Source organism: Dendrobates tinctorius, unplaced genomic scaffold, assembly GCF_039654945.1.
Source record: "Dendrobates tinctorius isolate UK_male_01 unplaced genomic scaffold, ASM3965494v1 ptg000127l, whole genome shotgun sequence".
Classification (NCBI taxonomy): Eukaryota; Metazoa; Chordata; class Amphibia; order Anura; family Dendrobatidae; genus Dendrobates; species Dendrobates tinctorius.
This window is the reverse complement of record NW_027361795.1, coordinates 7700097-7719680: the sequence shown is the minus strand read 5'-3', so window position 1 is coordinate 7719680 and position 19584 is coordinate 7700097. Positions and strand designations below refer to the sequence as shown.

At 42.3% G+C, this 19584-nt stretch overlaps 1 protein-coding gene across 1 annotated transcript; it reads right to left on the bottom strand.

Moving 5' to 3' along the window:
• Positions 1-3529: 3529 nt before the first annotated feature.
• On the bottom strand, positions 3530-19308 carry LOC141047484 (gastricsin-like). Its single transcript, XM_073542592.1, has 9 exons — positions 19229-19308; positions 18130-18286; positions 17919-18036; positions 16765-16883; positions 12618-12817; positions 5100-5207; positions 4548-4695; positions 3991-4089; positions 3530-3859 (listed from the first exon to the last, which is right to left on the bottom strand). Exons 1-9 carry the CDS (start codon positions 19306-19308, stop codon positions 3707-3709), a joined length of 1182 nt encoding a protein of 393 aa, XP_073398693.1. The 3' UTR covers positions 3530-3706.
• Positions 19309-19584: the final 276 nt, after the last annotated feature.

The following is a 19584-nucleotide window of genomic DNA, read 5'->3' as shown; positions in this document are numbered from 1 at the left end:
GAATGAGGGCCTCCGCTGATGCACACAGGCGTCCTGCTCTGACCTTCGCCCCTGGCGACTTAGTGTGGCTTTATGCCCGAAGCATCAGGCTGCGGGCTGAATCCGCTAAGTTCGCACCGCACTATATTGGCCCTTTCAAGGTCCTCGAGCAGATCAATCCTGTGGTCTACCGCCTGGCCCTTCCACCACACTTGGCTATTTCTGACACGTTTCATGTGTCCCTCCTTAAGCCGGTTCACATGTCCTGGTTTTCTGAGCCATCTGCCGGGACATCAGACCTGTTGTCTGATGAGTTTGAGGTCAATGCCATTGTGGGATGCAAGATGATGCGGGGCAAAAAGTTTTATTTGGTGGATTGGAAGGGTCATGGTCCAGAGGCTTGGTCCTGGGAGCCGGAGGAGAACAGCCACACTCCACTTTTCATTGCGGAATTCGAGCGGAGCGAGGCTCAGAGAGGGGGGCCCTAGGAGGGGGGGGTAATGTTAGGCGTCAGGTTCCTGTCGCTGCACAGCGGGAATCCCGAGCCTTGCCTCCGGCGGTCTCCCATTCTTCCCCAGCCACAGAGGAGGTTGTTCAGCAAACTTGACGGTCTCGGCGCTCTGCCCAGACCAGCTCCATGGGTTTGCTTGCTGCTGCCACCTCTGGCACAGCTTTGGCAATGCATGCTGCTCAGCAGCGAGTTTCTCCAGGGACTAAGTCCCCATGTCGGGCCACTGAGCATGCCCGTGGAGTGATCTCCCATTGGAGATCGAAGGTCACGTGCTCAGGTCCTCCGCGTGTTCGGATTGGCCCATCTGAGAAGCCAGGAAGGTCCCAGACGCGCACGGCTATAAAAGGTTCGCATGGCCGCTTGGCCATGCGCTAGGATACACTGTATTTTCAGACTATGAGGAGTGAGTGGTGTATGCACGTATGAATGTCTCTGGTGACTGACTCATTATGAAACCCCTACCCTTGGTACGCATGTGTTGTGCAGCCTAGCCTGCTAGCGCCCAGGCTTAGGTGTAGGTAGGGCAGAGTCGGAGTCAGGCATTAGTCCCCATCAGTGACTCAGCAAGCCTCAGTGCACGTGCTCCACACTCCGCAGCCAGCGTCTATAGCGGCGTTCGCGGTAGCGACACCATGCGCTCAGAGGGCCTAGAGGAACTCTAACCCCATGTCCTTGGGGTAGAGTTCTGTGGCCGCTTTCTGTGCGCTTTTTGGCCGGGCTCTGTGAGCAAAACAGGTTCCGGTATTTGCGTTCAGTGGTTGTGCGGCTCTGTGAGTCAACAGAGTTCGCTCCTGTTCACACTGGGTGACATAACCCACGTGTGACTGTTTTCACGCCGCTCTATTCTTCCGCCATTACCTAGCAGCAGTGTACCACCTCTGCACGGTGGACCCCGGGCTGCGAACGCACCTACTATTATTTATAATTTGGTGCGTTCCGCCAGCCCTAACAAGTACAGTGATCACCAGTGACGTTATACACAGGAGCTCTGTATATAGTGTACAGGTAATAAAGTGATCACCAGTTACATTATACACAGAAACCCTGTATACAGTATATAGTGTAAAGTTTAAGTGTACAGGTAACACACTAAATTACCAGTGACATCTCTATTTAAAATGATTTTCTTCTTCATCTTGCACAGACCGCCTTCACTTCTTCCAGACAGGACTAATCACTGCTGAAAATAACACACAGTTATCAATAGCTGATTGCTTCTTGAGCACATTCCCCACATATTTCCTGACTTATACACTAATGAAAAAAGGCGACATAGTAACCGGACCTCCCTTTTGTTCCCTTATGGAACCATATTCTAAAATGTAAATTATGTTGCAGTAGTAATGTTCCATAATTGACCCCTACAGTAATAATGTCCCCAACTTGCCTTCATAAACTAATAATGTAGGTTCCTCATTTTGGCCTCCATACGATAACCAAGTCCCTCAGTTTTGCCCCTTTAATTACTAATATTCCCCATCTTGGACCCCTGTATTCCACCATCTTGGACCCTTATGTCCTTGGCCCTGCTCCCATGAGCCTGGTACTGGTCCCATTCCCCTGGCCCCATGCACCTGGTCCCATGGCTGTGATCATATGTCCATGATGCTGGCCCCTATGTCCCTGGTGGTGGCCCCTAGATCCCTTGTCCCATGCCCCTGGCCCCATGCTCCTGATTCCATGCCCCTGGTCCCATGTTCTGGCACCATGCCCCTGGTCCCATGCCTGTGGCCCTGGTTCCATGTGCCTGGTTTCATGTCCCATGTCCTGGCCCCATGCCCTGGTCCCATGCCCCATGTCTTAGTCTCATGCCCCTAGACCTATGTCCTGGTCCTTGTCCTTCATGTCCCTGGCCCCTATGTCCCAAGTTCTGGCCTCATGCCTCATGTCCTGGCCCCATACACCTGGTCCCAAGCTCCTGGCCTGTGGCCCTCATGGCCCTGTACACCATGTCACATGTCCCTGACCCCCATGTTCATTGTATCATACAAGGAAGAAGCGGGGGGGTTCTTCTTACCTGCCTCTGCTACCGGCATCCTCTTCCTTCAGATCCGGCGCAGCTGTGTTAAAATGGATAGAGGCAAGCAGCTGACATCAGAGTGTCCATCGAGGTCACTTTCATGTGCCTGCTAAGGGCACACCGACATCAGCCATCAGCCTCTGATAGATCAGTGGCACTTTTAACTATGGTCGGTGTAAACTTTCTGCAATGCAGTACATTTCAACTGAACATTCCGTTGAAACCATTGGGATTCCGCTACGTCCTGCTCGGGACCCGCCAAGGACACGGGACCACTGGAGAATCGCCCGATGTCCCGGTACTCCAGTCCGACTTTGAATATATATTTTAATTTCGTCTCTGTAACCACTAATGTTTGTGATCATCTATTGAACTACAATCATGGTTTTAATGTATCTACAATAACAAATCGGGTTTTTTTTATAGCTTGGTGAACTTCCAGTTCTCTTTTTATTGGAGTTGATTCATCCTCAATTTAAGGTCAAGATTACCCAATGCTTGTTAAATCACAAAACTAATCTTCTTGTTGAATAGAGGATGTGTGAAAACAACATCGGACTGATTTCCTTCCCCCTTGTTTGTCAATGTTAGGCTGTTTTCACACTTGTATTATGAATTCTGTTATTCTAGAAAACTGGAATTCATTCCAGGGACAAATTCCGTCACATAACAGACACCACTGGCTCCAAATGGACTGAACAGACCCATAATGGGGTCTGTCAAATTTCATCATGATGTCCATGAAAAATTACTGCAGCATGTACTTCCAACGAAGATGTCAACCCAGTCGTAGTGAACAAATGAGCCGGTGAAACAATTCAGTGTGGCTTCCCATCTTATGATAAAGCATAGCAGGACTGCCTCTATAGCATGTGCACCAGCGATAATTCATGCTGATGTCTGTAATAATAATTGTGAGGTTCTCATTACAATCATTCATGACTTTATGAATGATAGATATATAGTCATGTGACACTGTTCTTTAGTCCATGTTGAAATGAAATTCAGAACCAATTCAGTAATGTCGATAGTAGTGTTTATTCCATCTGAACATTTCATGTTTGTGCTGCTTCTTTCAGGGGATATCTAATGTGTAACAACCAATGAGGATCCTTTTAACATTATTCACAATCTGGTAACAAGTTACTTTTCCTTTACGTTGCCTCAAGGTTTAGAAACGTAGAACAAAAATTTATTTAAGCCATGGCGGCAAAGCCAACCTGGTTATTTCCAAAGTCGTAAATAGAATAGTACTGCCGAAGAAACACATCTCCAAGAATCCAAAGAGGTTGCCCATTTCTAGAAGGCAGGTATGTGGACTCAAATCCAACAACACAGTATCCATTGATCTGAAACATACAAGGAGTCATGATGCTTCCACAGGGGACAGTTACATGTTATTTTCACTCATATATGACTAAATTGTATGATTAGGACAAACAGGTCAATTATTGGCATACTGAAGGAGAACTTGCAATACCTGTAGGATGTATCCGGAAGGAGGAATGGAAAATTGGGCTCCACTGATCGTAAAACTGATTGGTGGCAGACTCTGTACATTGTTGCAGTTTACATAATACTGTGCAGAGAAATGGAGAGCATGAGGACAATCATTTTAGTTATTGACTAGAGCTAAAAGAGAATCTATCAGCATGTTTAATATGAAAATAGCAGTGTTACTATATACAGTAGATGCATTTTACTTATAAAAATGATACCTTTTGTAGAGATCCAGTTTGCCACACCCAAGAAATTTAGCATAGAACTTATATACTGTATTGATAAGACTGTAGGTGCATCGGGGTGTGGTAATGCACTTGGAAGAAGCAGTCCAAAGGCCCTAACACACTCAAAATGCACCCCCAGTCTGATTTACATATGGCTTCTACACTACATTTTTCATGAGTAGTACAGAAGATTTTTACAAAAGAGGTGTGAATTTTATTGGGAGTAAAGCGCCTATACAGGCATACCACTATGCCCACAAGTTAAAACGTGCTGACAGATTCCCTTCAAGAAACATAGAAGCAATATTACCTCTCCATTTTGCCCTTCCTGGGCACCAATATATTGTAGTAGATCCCCAAGGTATTGTTGAGGGATGGCAAGAAGAGGAGTCCCTGTGTCCACAATGCCCTGGCAACCCTGGCTGCACCAACCACTGGCCTGACCATTAACAGAGAACCTGGAGACAATGGATTATAGGGCCAAATTAAAAGCACGCTAAATAAAAATTGCAGTTACAAAACAAAAAATTTTGTTTCTTGACGCAATCAATGTAAGTCTGAATGACAACACAACATCTGAAAAAAGGATGTAGAAATTAAAGTGGAATGTTTTAGATTATACCTCTGTGAAACAAAACAGATGATATAAGGAAATAGATGGACGATTGCAAAGGATATGCAAATATAATGCCATATGTTTGCTATAAAAAGGTTAAACTAGGTCTATTTAACAGCATTTATTAACCGCATCCAGAGATATTATATAAATATAATGTTTACATTTTTGGTTGATGTGAAACCAACTAAAATCTGTTTGGGTTAATGTAAATCTAAGCTAGGACACATTTAATGTAATACTCACTCATCAATAGCGATCTGCCAGTAAATCTGCTCAGTCACTGGAGCCCAAATGATCTGCCCAGAGTACAGGCTGCTGTCCACTCCCCCGAGGATCACTTCTCCAGATTGCCTAGTAAGGTAGAGCACACATTTATATATCTTACTCACTTGTATTGCACTATTAATCTCACAGAGCTTCACAGACGTTACCATCACTGTCCCCATCAGGGCTTACAATCTATATCCCCTATCAGTATGGCTTTGTTGTGGTCGAAGAAACCAGAGTAGCCGGAGGAAATGTCGGATTGGCGAACCTAGGGCCCATCAGCAGAACTGACCCTAGGGGCCCACTCTAAAGTTCAATGCTCAGACTAGATTCACATTCGTGTTTTAGTACTTTTTAGGGCAGGTGCAGACCATTTTCTCTTTATTTGAGAAAACCAGTCTAATTATGTTAATCAGTCTCTGATCAGTGTTTGATCTGAGTGGGATCTGATTTTCTCAGAGGTGGAGACAAAATAAAGAAAAAGTTTCTCCACCAGCTGCATTATGTCAGTCCATAAAAATCAGACAGAACGCAGATGTCATGCGAGTGTGGTCCGAATTTTTTTCACATACCCATAGACATGGTATTCACCATTTGTTTCTTTCATGTAACAGAGATCCATTTCTTTTAAGAATTCAATTTTTGTGTTCCTATAACAATACAAAAGAAACCCTGAGTGCCAATGTGATCTATAGCTATACTTGTTCATTTTTAGGCCTTCAGGATGCAGTATTTTGTTTGTAGCTATCCAGAGTCATATCTTTTTTTATTTTTTATTTTGCATAAAGAGTTGATTTTTTTCAATGCCATCCACTGAAGGAGCATAATATTGTAAAGGAACTGTCCCGTATCAAAGATAACACTGCGCAACAAATTTCAGGGAAGTTCATGTCCCCTGAGAAAATTTTATTGTATCTTATAGATTTTTATATGCTGAACACGAATATGTGTTCCAAAAGTCTGTATCACGTAAGGTTTCTAACCCCTTCATGACTGGAGCTGTTTTCGATTTTTTTTTGTTTTCGTTTTTCGCTCCCCTTCTTTCCAAAGCCATAACTTTTTTTTATTTTTCCATCAATATGGCCGTGTGAGGGCTTAATTTTTTGCGAGACGAGTTGTACTTTTGAACCATTGGTTCTACCATGTCGTGTACTCGAAAATGGTAAAAAAATTCCAAGTGCGGTGAAATTACAAAATAAGTGCAATCCCACACTTGTTTTTTTGTTTGGATTTTTTTGCTAGGTTCACTAAATGCTAAAACTGACCTGTCATTATGATTCTCTAGGTCATTCTGAGTTCATAGACACCAAACATGTCTAGGTTCTCTTTTATCTAAGTGGTGAAAAAAAAATCCAAAGTTTGCTTTAAAAAAAAATAAAAAATTGCGCAATTTTCCGAGACCCATAGCGTCTCCATTTTTCGTGATCTCAGGTTGGGTGTGGGTTTATTTTTTTGCGTGCCAATCTGACCTTTCTAGTTATACCACTTTTTTTCAGATACGTCCTTTTGATTGCCCGTTATTGCACTTTCATGCAGTGTCGCGGCAATCAAAAAAACGTAATTCTGGCATTTTGATTTGTTTTATTGCTATGCCATTTAGTCGTTTAAATCTTTTTTTTTATTGATGGATAGATCGGGCGATTCTGAACGCGGCGATACCAAATATGTTTAGGTTTGTTTTTTTCTTAATTGTTTTATTTTGATTGAGGCAAAAGGGGGGTGATTTGAACTTATGTTTTTTTATTTTTTTATATTTTTAAACACTTTTTTTTCACTTTTGGCATGCTTCAATAGCCTCCATAGGAGGCTAGAAGCTGCCAAAGCACGATCGCCTCTGCTTCATAAAGGTGATGCTCAGATCACCTCTATGCAGCAGAATTACAGGCTTGCTATGAGCACCGACCACAGGGTAGCACCCATAGCAATCTGTCATCAACAACCATAGAGGTCTCGAAGAGACCTCTGGTTGTGATGGCAAGGCAGCGATGACCCCCGATCACGTGACAGGGGTTGTCACTGCGCGTATTTCCGGACCGGCATCCAGAAGTGTATTTAAATGCTCGCTGTCAGAGTTTGACAGCGGCATTTAACTACTTAATAGGCGCGGGCGGATCGCGATTCCGCTCATGCCTATTGCGGGCACGTCAGCTGTTAAAAACAGCTGACATGTCGCGGCTTTGAGCTGGGCTCACCGCTGTAGCCCACCTCAAATTGGGGGATACTGCCAGCTGACGTACTATTCCGTCAGCTGGCAGTAAGGGGTTAAGAAACAACAGTTAATAGTCTACATTATGATGTCCGAGACACTACATACATGTGCGTCGATGTCAGTAGCAAAAGCAATTGTTCAAAAGTGTTTTGCAGCCGACTTTTGTTTATAATCCATGTCAGATGCGTATCGAATAAGATTCCAGCAATAGTCAGCCAGCATTGACGTACTCCACTTTCCCTGGTACCTTTTCTCCATCAGCACAGTGTCTTGGTGAAATCTTTCATCGTGTTCATCGCTAATGGCACCAATATTGGCTGGAAAAAAGTCCAAGTGAGAATGTAGAAAATACATTTTTAGTGACATATTGCATTTCATCAAATGATATGCTGTGAGCATGTTGTCAACAAGTTGTTCAAAGTTTGGTGCCCTGCTGTTGCCAAGGAAGTTGAAGTTCATATCTTTAAAGGCTTTCCATGCCACTTGTTCAGCACCTTGCAAAAGACCAACAAAGCTACTGTCATTCATTATATCTCTGATCTGTGGGCCAATAAAAATACCTTCTTTAATCTTTGCATCAGTTATTCTTGGAAATTTCTGTTGCAAGTTAGAAAAAGCTTCCGATTCTTTGTTCATTCCTTTGACAAAATTCTTCATAAGCCCAAGTTTAATATGCAACAGAAGGCAAAATATCTTTGCTGGATCAATGAGAGGATTATGTTTAACATTTTTCTGTCCAGCAACCAGGTTTTCGTGGAGTGGCCAGTCCTTTCTGAAATAGTGCATTTCTCGTGCACGACTGTACCACTCACAAATAAAACAACAATACTTGGTACAGTCATGGCCAAAAGTTTAGAGAATGACACAAATATTATATTTTCACATGATCTGCTGCCCTCTGGTTTTTAAGTGTTTGTCAGATTTTTTTATCACATACAGAAATATAATTGCAATCATATTATGAGTAACAAAAGGTTACATTGACAGTTAGAATGAGTTAATGCAGCAAGTCAATATTTGCAGTGTTGACCCTTCTTCTTCAGGACCTCAGCAATTCTCCCTGGCATGCTCTCAATCAACTTCTGGATCAAATCCTGACTGATAGCAGTCCATTCTTGCAAAATCAATGCTTTTATTTTGTCTGAATTTGAAGGTTTTTGTTTGTCCACCAGTCTCTTGATGATTGACCACAAGTTCTCAATGGGATTAAGATCTGGGGAGTTTCCAGGCCATGGTCCCAAAATTCCTATGTTTTGTTCCCTGAGCCATTTAGTTATCACCTTTGCTTTATGGCAAGGTGCTCCATCATGTTGAAAAAGGCATTGTTGATCACCAAACTGCTCTTGGACGGTTGGGTGAAGTTGCTATTGGAGGACCTTCTGGTACCATTCTTTATTCATGGCTGTGTTTTTAGGCAAGACTGAGAGAGAGCCCATTCCCTTGGCTGAGAAGCCACCCCACACATGAATGGTTTCAGGATGCTTGACAGTTGGCATGAGACAAGACTGGTGGTAGCGCTCACCTGGTCTTCTCCGAATAAGCCGTTTTCCAGATGTCCCAAACAATCGAAAAGGGGATTCATCAGAGAAAATGACTTTACCCCAGTCCTCAGCAGTCCACTCCCTGTACCTCTATCAGAATATCAGTCTGTCCATGATGTTTTTTCTGGAGAGAAGTGGCTTCTTTGCTGCCCTCCTTGAGACCAGGCCTTGGTCCAAGAGTCTCCGCCTCACAGTGCGTGCAGATGCACTCACACCTGCCTGCTGCCATTCCTGAGCAAGCACTGCACTGCTGGTAGCCCGATCCCGCAGCTGAAACACTTTTAAGAGACGGTCCTGGCGCTTGCTGGTCTTTCTTGGGCGCCCTGGAGCCTTTTTGGCAACAAGGGAACCTCTCTCCTTGAAGTTCTTGATGATGCGATAGATTGTTGACTGAGGTGCAATCTTTCTAGCTGCGATACTCTTCCCTGTTATGCCATTTTTGTGCACTGCAATGATGATTGCACGTGTTTCTTTAGAGATAACCATGGTTAACAGAAGAGAAACAATGATGCCAAGCACCAGCCTCCTTTTAAAGTGTCCAGTGGTGTCATTCTTACTTAATCATGACAGATTGATCTCCAGCCCTGTCCTCATCAACACCCACACTTGTGTTAATGGAGCAATCACTGAAACGATGTTAGCTGGTCCTTTTAAGGCAGGGCTGCAATGATGTTGAAATGTGTTTTGGGGGATAAAGTTAATTTTCTGGGCAAATATTGACTTTGCAAGTAATTGCTGTTAAGCTGATCACTCTATAACATTCTGGGGTATATGCAAATTGCCATTAGAAAAAATGAAGCAGTAGATTTTGTAAAAATTAATATTTGTGTCATTCTCTAAACTTTTGGCCATGACTGTATATCCAAGCTGCAGTCCAAGAAGAAGTGCAACAACTTTTAAATCACCACATATGTTCCAGTTATAATTCCTATAATTAATGTGGGTCAACAGTAACTCCATATTCTCATACGTTTCTTTCATGTGTACGGCATGTCCAATAGGATTAGAAGGATAGATATTTCCGTTGTGTAGTAAAACAGCCTTCAGACTTAAAACTGACGAATCAATGAACAGTCGCCATTCCTTCGGGTCATGTCCGCATCCAAGAGCAGCAAACAACCCCAAGACATCATTGCAAAAGGTTAAACTGTCTACATGGTGGAAAAATTGATTAAGGTCTTCTTGATGACTGCGAAAAACAGAAACTCTTGTTACTGGTAATAAGAGATTCCGTTCTTGTACCCTTGATCCCAATAATTCTGCCTGCCTCTTTGACAATTTCAAATCCCTGACCAAGTCACTCAGATCAGCTTGACTGAACAGATGTGGATTAGATGTAAAAGGCTCAAAGTCTGGGTCTGCAGCAGTTTCATTTTCCACTGACAATGTTAGTTCATCTTCGTCATCCTCCATTGTTCATACTTTGGGCGGCTTTGGAACACGAAGACTTTCATCGTATGGCACTGGTCTTATGGCTGAAGGAAGATTAGGATATTCTATTGATTTCTTGTTCTTTGCTGAATATCCTCTTACCTTTGTAAGGCAGAAGTAGCAATCTGTTACATGATCTCTCTGCTCTCCATATCATTGGGACAGCGAACGGCATTGAAGGTCGTAATCCATTCAGCCATGCTCTAAGTATGGCAGTATTGTCTTTTGATTCCTCCCCTGCCCAGAAGATGTGGTATGCTCCGTACACTTTCAGCCGAATGATTCACTGTGCCTGCGCAGAATTCGCATAAGTGCTTGCATATGTGTAGATCAGAAATTTATGTTATTTCAGTGGAAAATCCAGAATATACTGTTTCAGAAAAAGTCTATATATGAGTATTTAGAATTATAACAGAATATTATAATGTTTCGTTTAATTTCTCAAAAACCTCACGTGATAGGAGAAATCTGAAGTCATTTCTGAAATCAGCATGAAAAAATCTATCAGGAACACTCAAAATTGTCCAAGGGACAAAACCTTGGCAACACAGTGTAATTACTCTATAGGCTCAGGGACTCGAAAGAAAAAACAAAACCACACTCAGCTTTTAGATTTAGCCAAATTTATAGGATACTTTTCCGGCTATTTAGCCAAAGCAAATGCCCTCATCCTTAAACGAGTTCTCCAGTAGTAATCCTTCTGCAGGTATTAATAGATATAAAGCAGATCACCGCTTCCTATTTTTGCCCTTGAGGCTGTGTGCCCACGATGCGATTTTTAAGCGTTTTTGCCGCGATTTTCGGCGCGAAAAAGCTGCGAAAACGTTTAAAAATAGTGTACAGAACGCCCCCCATGCATTCCTATGGCATTCCGCACACGGAATCGCATCGCGGAATAATCACAGCATGATCATTCTTTTGTGAGGAATCGCAAAGAATTGCCGTGATTCCGCACCCATAGGAATGCATGAGAATCGCTTACTTCCCGCATGTGGCTATGCCCACCATGCGGGAAGTTAAGCGTCTCATGTGCGGTTGGTACCCACGGTGTGGAGGAGAGGAGACTGTCCTCCAGGCCCTGGGTACCATACCCCTGTAAAAAAAAGAATTAAAAATAAAAAATCTGGGTATATTTACCCTCCGACGTCCCGCGCTGCATTCCCGGGCCACAGCGTTCCCAGTAATGCCTTGCGGCAAGGTCCTGTGATGACGTGGTCTCGCGAGATCGCTATAGTAGCGCGAGACCAACGTCATCACAGGTCTCGCAAGGCATCGCTGGGAACGCTGAGGCCCGGGATGGCAGATCGGGACGTCAGAAGGTAAATATACCCCGATTTTTATTTTTTTATCAATTTTTACATTCTTTCTTTTACTATTGATGCCGCATAGGCGGCCTCAATAGTAAAAAGCTGCTCACACTTGTCAAACACTATGTTTGACGAGTGTGACCAACCTGTCAATCACTTTCCAAGCGATGCCTCAAATCGCTTGGAAAGTGCTTGAGAAAATCGCGGCAAAATCGCGAACAGAATCACAGTGAAATCGCGCAGAAAAAAACGTGCGATTTCTGGGAAGGAGTCCGGTTTTCACTGTGCGTTTTAAAACGCTACGTGGGCCCGTAGCCTGAATCTTTCTTTTTTATTTATATTTATCTGTAAACTATTGCCTCACCTTTGTAGGTGGTGGACAGGGCCTAGTGCTGTAAAGCTTTGAGTGCAGGGAAGTGAGTGCAATGTAAGGGGATGGCTGTGCTAAGTCTAACCATCCCTCCTTCCCACCCCACCATCCTTCTTAGAGCTTCCTGGGGAGACACAGACTGGATACCAACCCAATGCATGGTTCTCTGATGCTGCAGTCTGAACCTACTCAGCTCCTGATTGCCAATGCACCAAGCTAAATGTATATCAGGCAATGCAGGAGCCAACATCCCATGAGGAATATACAGAATGTGAGAGGAAACCAGAGTACCCGGAGGAAACCCATGCAAGCACGGCAAGAACGTACAAACTCCTTGCAGATGTTGTCCTTGGTGGGATTTGAACACAGGACCTAACCACTGAGCCACCGTGCTGCCCTGTATATGTAGTGCTCCATATGGGGCTTTGCCTTGTCCAAAGGCAAGCTTACAAGTCAAAGGGTGAGCACAAGTGCATAATATCTGCTAAATAGGTGTGGAGAAAGGTGGCAACTTGGGAAGACCACCAACATATAGATCCTGATAGCAATATGGAGTTGGAGGACTATTTAACATGACAAGGAAGACAAAACTTGTATTTTTGTCAAGATTGTTGTTTGCCTGTTGTTGGTGCTCACCCAGTGAGATAGAAACTGAACACAGGTTGTGGAATAAGATTTTGTTGTATGAGCCCCTGCACACCGGTTGTAGCATCTCCGGCAGACATTGATTGGTAAGCCATTCCAAAAATTCCATCAAACTTGGCATAATAAAAGAAGCTGCTTGGCTCTGTGACACTCAAACCAAATTCTTGATTTTGAATAGACAGACCTTGTACCTACAAGATACAATAAATTAAAACTGATTCACTCTGGAAGTGTCTTAACATAAGTAAATTCTAAAATCAAATAAATGTTAGTATTAGGGTTTTCTTGTTATGATATTGAACAGGAGCTGAGCTGCAGGTCTCAGTAATGGCTCCATTACTGTTTAAAATTGGCCAGTTCTGGAGCTGAAAACAGCAGATCGGTGGGGTTTTTGGGTATCAGATCCCCAATGATTTGCTATTAGTAACCTATCCACTTAATGAACATGTATTAAAATCTGTATCAATATACTTTGTTATAGGAAGTGGATCTGTGATCTTTATGTGAGTGTTTAGAGAACCAAATTAAATGTTCATTGCTCTATTCATAAAACAAATTTAACATTCTGCTACTCCATGTTTTTCTCAGTTTATAGATGTATTTTCAAAATTTCTAACACAAAAGAGAATCTGTCACCAGGTTTTTGCCACCTAATCTCATATCTGAACTAATTATCTTTCCTCCATCTGCCATACCTTCCCTACCTCATCTATCACAATAAATGAAATCACACTTTCCCCTGTCCTGGAAATCTGCTGCCTCGGAGTAACCCTTGACTCTGCCCTGTCCTTCAAACTGCACATCCAAGCTCTTTCCACCTCCTGTCGCTTCCAGCTCAAAAATATTTCCAGAATCCGTCCTTTCCTCAACCCTCACGCTACCAAAATGCTTGTGCATTCCCTAATCATCTCCTGCCTGGACTACTGCAACATCCTCCTCTGTGGCCTACCTGCTAACACTCTCGCACCCTTCCAGTCCGTCCTTAACTCTGCTGCCCGACTAATTATTCTTTCTCCTCACTACACTCCTGCTTCCCCTCTTTGCAAATCCCTTCACTGACTCCCAGCGTATCCAGTTTCCACTACTAACACAGACGTACAAAGCCATCCATAATCTTTCTCCTCCGTATATTTCCAAACTAATCTCTCAATATCTTCCCTCGCGTATTCTCCGGACCTCCAAGACCACCTTCTCTCCTCCACACTTATTTGCTCCTCACCCAATCGCCTCCAAGATTTCTCCCGAATATCCCCTATCCTCTGGAATTCTGTGCCCCAACAAGTCCGGTTATCCACCACATTTGGATCCTTGAGACAGAACCTGAAAACCATCTCTTCAAAAAAAGCTTACAACCTGTAATGACCACACTGCCACCTCAACACCATCAGAGCTACTGCAAACCCTGACCTACTGCCTCCTTCCCCATAATCCTGTAGAATGTAAGCCTGCAAGGGCAAGGTCCTCCTCCCTCTGTACCAGTCTGTCATTGTTAGCTTGTTTACTGTAAGTGATATTTGTATTTTGATGTAAACTATTCTCATGTACAGCACCAAACCAAGCAGGCCCAAATGCATCTGCACTAATCCAGGGTGCAGCAGACCCAAGTAAAATGGCAGCTGCACAGGTGCATAAATACCAAATGAAACAGCCAGCCTACAATGAGGGATTGGTCGTGTAGTACAACAGTGCAGAAAAAATAATCCGCATGTGGCAGTGTTCACACAGGGAATGCAGGGCTTCTGGCTAACAACCTCTTAGTAACACCATATAGGGGGGCTGCCCAGTGCCAACTAGAATGCATCCCGTGTGAACAGAGGCCACAAGTTTGCAGAACCATTTGGGCCCAACTGCACCCTGGAAAAAATATAAAAAGTGCACAACAAACATATCAATATATGTAAGGTATTGGTTGATATTAAGACAAGCAGCGGACCCAAGTAAAATGGCAGCTGCACAGGTGCATAAATACCCAGGGTGCAGTTGGGCCCAAATGGTTCTGCAAACTTGTGGCCTCTGTTCACACGGGATGCATTCTAGTTGGCACTGGGCAGCCCCCCTATATGGTGTTACTAAGAGGTTGTTAGCCAGAAGCCCTGCATTCCCTGAGTGAACACTGCCACATGCGGATTATTTTTTCTGCACTGGTGTACTACATGGCCAATCCCTGATTGTAGGCTGGCTGTTTCATTTGGTATTTATGCACCTGTGCAGCTGCCATTTTACTTGGGTCCGCTGCACCCTGGATTAGTGCAGATGCATTTGGGCCTGCTTGGTTTGCAACTGAATTTTTTGGAGGATTTTTCCTCTTTCTGTGGTTTTCATGTACAGCACCACCTGATTCCAGTGATGTGTCCCTTTCTGGGCTGCTTGCTGTAATTTTGAAAAAAGCACAGCTTTATCAGCAGGAAATTATCAGTAGAGGACTAGTAAACCTGCTGTCATGTAGTCCTTCACATTCATGAGATCTGTATAACTCTGCCTCCACCTCTGATTGGCAGCTTTCTGCCTATGCACAATGGTGTGTTTATAGTTATACAGAGGTCAGCATTCAGAAAACAGGGAGATCTGCAGCACAGAAAACAGTGATGTAATCAAAATTGCAGCAAATAACCAAGTAAGTGATACATCACTGGAATAAGTGTCTCTGTCTACATCATGTTGCATTCAGATTGGGGTAGCAGAAACCTAATGTCAAGTCCCTTTAAAAAACCTAATGTCAAGTCCCTTTAAATACTGTGCTGTAAAGAAGTTGTCACTTCAGGTACATTTACAGTGACATATAAAAGTCTGGACACCCCTGGTCAAAATTACTTTGACTGGAAACAGTTAAGCAAGTTGAAGGTGAAATGATCTCTACAAGCCCTAAAGTTAAAGATCACACATTTCCTTTGCATTTTGAGATAGATATATTTTACATTTTAAAGAATACAAAAAGGAAAATAGGCATATGCAAAAGTTTGGCCACCATGCATGGTGAGAACCTAGTAGCTCCCCCCTTTTGCAAGTATCACAACTTGTAAGCAGTTTTTGTATCCAGCCAAGAACCTATCAATTCTTGTGTGTGGGATTTTCATCAATTTTTTTCTTGGAAAATTCTTCCAGTATTGTGAGATTCCTGGGTCGTCTAGCTTCCTCTGCTATTTTGATGTCTAGCTAGAGATTTTCAATGATGTTCAGATCAGGGGACTGTGAGGGCTATCGACAAGCCTTTCAGCTTGTGCCTTTTGAGGTAGTCTATTGTGGATTATGACATGTGTTTTGGATCATTACCTATTTGTAGAAGCCATCCTCTTTCAACTTCAGCTTTTTAACAGATGGTGGTATGTCTGCATCAAGAATTTGCTGAAATTTCATTGAATCCATTCTTCCATCTACCCGTGAAATGCTCCCCTTTAGAGATCATTTCATCTTCAACTTGCTTAACTCTACACAGTAACAGTAATTTTGACCAGGGGTGCCCAAACTTTTACATGCCATTGTGTGACATCTCTCTCTCCTGTTAGAACTCCTAAGAACTGAATGTGCTGGTTTATCTTCATTTCTTCAAGAATATCACTTGTAAAAAAGTTGGTGGTGTATTCAAGTATTCCATCATAGTGTATGTATGTGAGTATATATTTTATATAATATATATATATACCGTACATACATGTATATACAGAATAATAATATATTGGATACATGAAAGTATAAGCTATTGATTTCGGATTGATCTATGAATTCCTAATAAATACAATCTGATGCACATCATGAGTGCTGAAAGGTTGTGAGTTGGAAATTCCACCTCCTTCCACGTGCACGTGACTATTTTTTGCACGGAGTGTCAACCATAAGATAATAAGTATATCTATAAAATATGCCATACGTGTCCATTAGATTCTTGTTTCCATATGAATGAATGGAGAGAGCCATGCTTGTGTGGCCACCTCACTGTTCCCCAATGTGCACATTCTGTCCCTGTTCTTAAGACAGATGCAGGTTCCAGCAGTGGGACCCACATCTTTTAGATATTTACGGGGGCCCTTTTCTCAATATCTATGGGAAGTAGGCACTTATGATCTGAATCCCCAGAATGTCTTAATGACAATGTGCCCCTAACAAAAGTCCTAACACTTTGAATGAATTTATTAATACTCACAGTGACGGTGTCATACCCCAACACTCCAGTCATGCTGCCGCTCCCATAGGACATTGCAAACTGTTGGTTATTGGTACTATACGTAGATGACTGCCCCGGATTAAAGAGTGGGTGATTGGCTACATATTAAGAATATGTTTAGTGTAAGAAACAGAAATCTGATATAAATAGAAATCAGAAATAATACAAATATTACATACTCATTTTCTATTACCCTGACATTTTTACTGATTTTGGTAAAACAGTCAGACTGACTGACATAATCCAGCCAGTTTAAACTATTATCTCGAAGCCAAAGGACATGTTTCTTTTAGAAAAAAATAATAATTTACTAAATCAAAAACCCCAAGGCCAGTACAAGATATTTTGGTGCCCTAGGTAAATTAGTTAAACGGCCCTAGGAATCTATTGTAGAAGCCAAAATGTGCTCATCAGGATGGAAAGTGCATTAAAGGTATAGATTTCTCATGACTGGTGTATTGGATATCCACAAAAAAATGGCATAATTTTTGTCGGGGATCAGCGCCTATACAGTCATACCATTACTCCCATATGTAAATATTTGCTGACAGCTTCACTTTAAGGTACCCAAAGGTTGTGCATTAGATGTCAGCATGACCGGGGGATTTTAGTCCTCATTAAGCTCCAAGTGTCTGACAACTGCAGCAGCTGAGCTCTCCAACACTATATTACCCAGGCTCTTGTGCATTGTCATGTCCATTACTGAGCAATCCTGTTCTGTATAGGGTGGCAGCCAGCGTTACACTGTATACTGGGGTGTAAAGACATCCTGACATTGCACAGTGTCTGGAAGAGAAGGGATCTAGGAGCAAGGATGAGATACACCATCAGCCATGGTGACAACTTCCTGCTCCTCCTGTACCAGATAGTGCTTCCATCAGTCTGGGGAGGGGGTACTGTTGAGTAAGGAGGATGCGTTCACAATGTTATGCATTGCTATGTCAAAAGAACTTGGACATGCACCTCTCCCGACTGGTGGACGTCTACCTCTGCTGTAGGTCCCACCCATGGAAAAGTCCTTTGCAATTTGATAACACAGTGTTTAACTGTTGATTCCAAATATGTTGTAATAACACTGTACACAATACTTGTACACACTCTACCGTTACATTACTTTACTAAATGCAACCTACTGCATGCTGGACTTTGACAGTATGTAGACGCGACCCAAAGATTGGAAGAACCAGTATCAAAGGCAACTAGGAAGTTCTGAGGTGGTGTCCCAATGCTGATCTCACCAAAATAATAGTTCTATGAAAAAAAAAAAATGAATTACACATACTCAAGCAATGTTAACATTGTAACCGAGAAGCTATGCTAAGCACTTGCACTAATAGTACATACATTCAAGTACATAGGTTCATAGACCACGCCATAGTTGTTTAGACTATGTAGATTGTATTTTAGAGCTGGTTCTTTTACATGAGTTTTCATAAAATCCTCCAGGATTCCTTTATCCCTCATTGTTTCCCTTATGGATTTCAGTCTCTTCAATGGGACCCTTAAATAGAAAAAGATATAATGGTGTCATCTTATCTACATTGCTTTTTTGTTATTAAAGGTAATTGTTGAAAATAGATGACAAACGTATTGATAGACATGACCCTGATCCGATCTACTACAATGTAAAGGCAGCTTTAGCTCTTACTACATCAGATTACTCTACAGTCGCTGTGGTAAGGACAAGCTCTGTGCAGGCAATGAGCTAGAAATGAATGGTGCTGTGATTTTGATTATTAATAGGATCAGAACAAGCTACACTTTATGAACAAAGGTAATGGGACCATTACACATTACAAATGGAAAAGCTTCTGACATCCCATTGTAAATCCATAGCCTCCCAACTTGCACTCTTCTGGGAAGGCTTTCTACTAGATTTTGGAGTGTGTTGATGGGAATTTTTGCCCATTCATCCAGAAGATAATTTGTGAGGTCAGACACTGATGTTGGATGAGAGGACCTGGCTTTCAATCTCCATTCTAGTTCATCCTAAATGTGTTCGATGGAGTTGAGTTGAGGGTTCTGTGTGGACCAGTCAACAACCTCACACAACGATGCCTTTATAGACCAGGTTTTGTGTACTATGGCACAGCCATGCTAGAATAGAAGAAGGCCTTCCTTAATCTGTTCTCACAGAACAAAGTACCCTATTATATAAAATGCCTTTGTATGCTTGAATTAAGTATACCTTCTCTGGAATTAAGGAGCCTAGACCAAGCACGGAATCACAACAACCCATAGCATTATTGCTCCTTTGCGAAAAGTGTGCTGTATTAAAATACTGTTATTTATGTTGTAAAATTACTAAACATGGTGAAATTCAATGTAATTCAAATCTTTGGTTTCATTTTGCGATACAATATTTTAGCATATTTTACTAAATGTCCTAATCTTTGTGTATAATTTTCATCATTATTTGACATCTTTTTATCAACATACTCACCTTACTTGGGCCTCAGACAGATGGAGGAAAAAGCATAAAAGAATTACCCACTTCATGTTGATGCCTTTCAGCTCGACCATGTGTGGGTAAGAGAATTCACATTCTGCCTTTTATATCGACAAAGACAATACTGTGATAATAATCTTCCTCTGCCTCCTTCTTTCTTATCAGTTATTTCCAGGTTTTGTACCAGATCAAAATTTGTATTATAAAGTCATACAGATAAGAGCCATGTAAAAACAAAGAAACCCAAACACTGCTTCATAACACAACTTCAGTTCATAAGTTCATAGCATACTTGGAAAAGTTGAAACACAATTGTAATGGGTGCTTAGCATAGGTGAGCAGATTGATCT

What these genes read in the sequence shown, in the direction of transcription:
- LOC141047484 (XM_073542592.1), bottom strand. Translation starts at nt 19,308, where the DNA reads ATGGTCGAGCTGAAAGGCATCAACATGAAGTGGGTAATTCTTTTATGC. An exon ending in CTGTCTGAGGCCCAAGTAAG is followed by an intron (nt 18,287 to 19,228) that starts GTGAGTATGTTG and finishes TTTCTATTTAAG; the next exon opens with GGTCCCATTGAAGAGACTGA. An exon ending in CTTCCGGATACATCCTACAG is followed by an intron (nt 3,860 to 3,990) that starts GTATTGCAAGTT and finishes TGTATGTTTCAG; the next exon opens with ATCAATGGATACTGTGTTGT.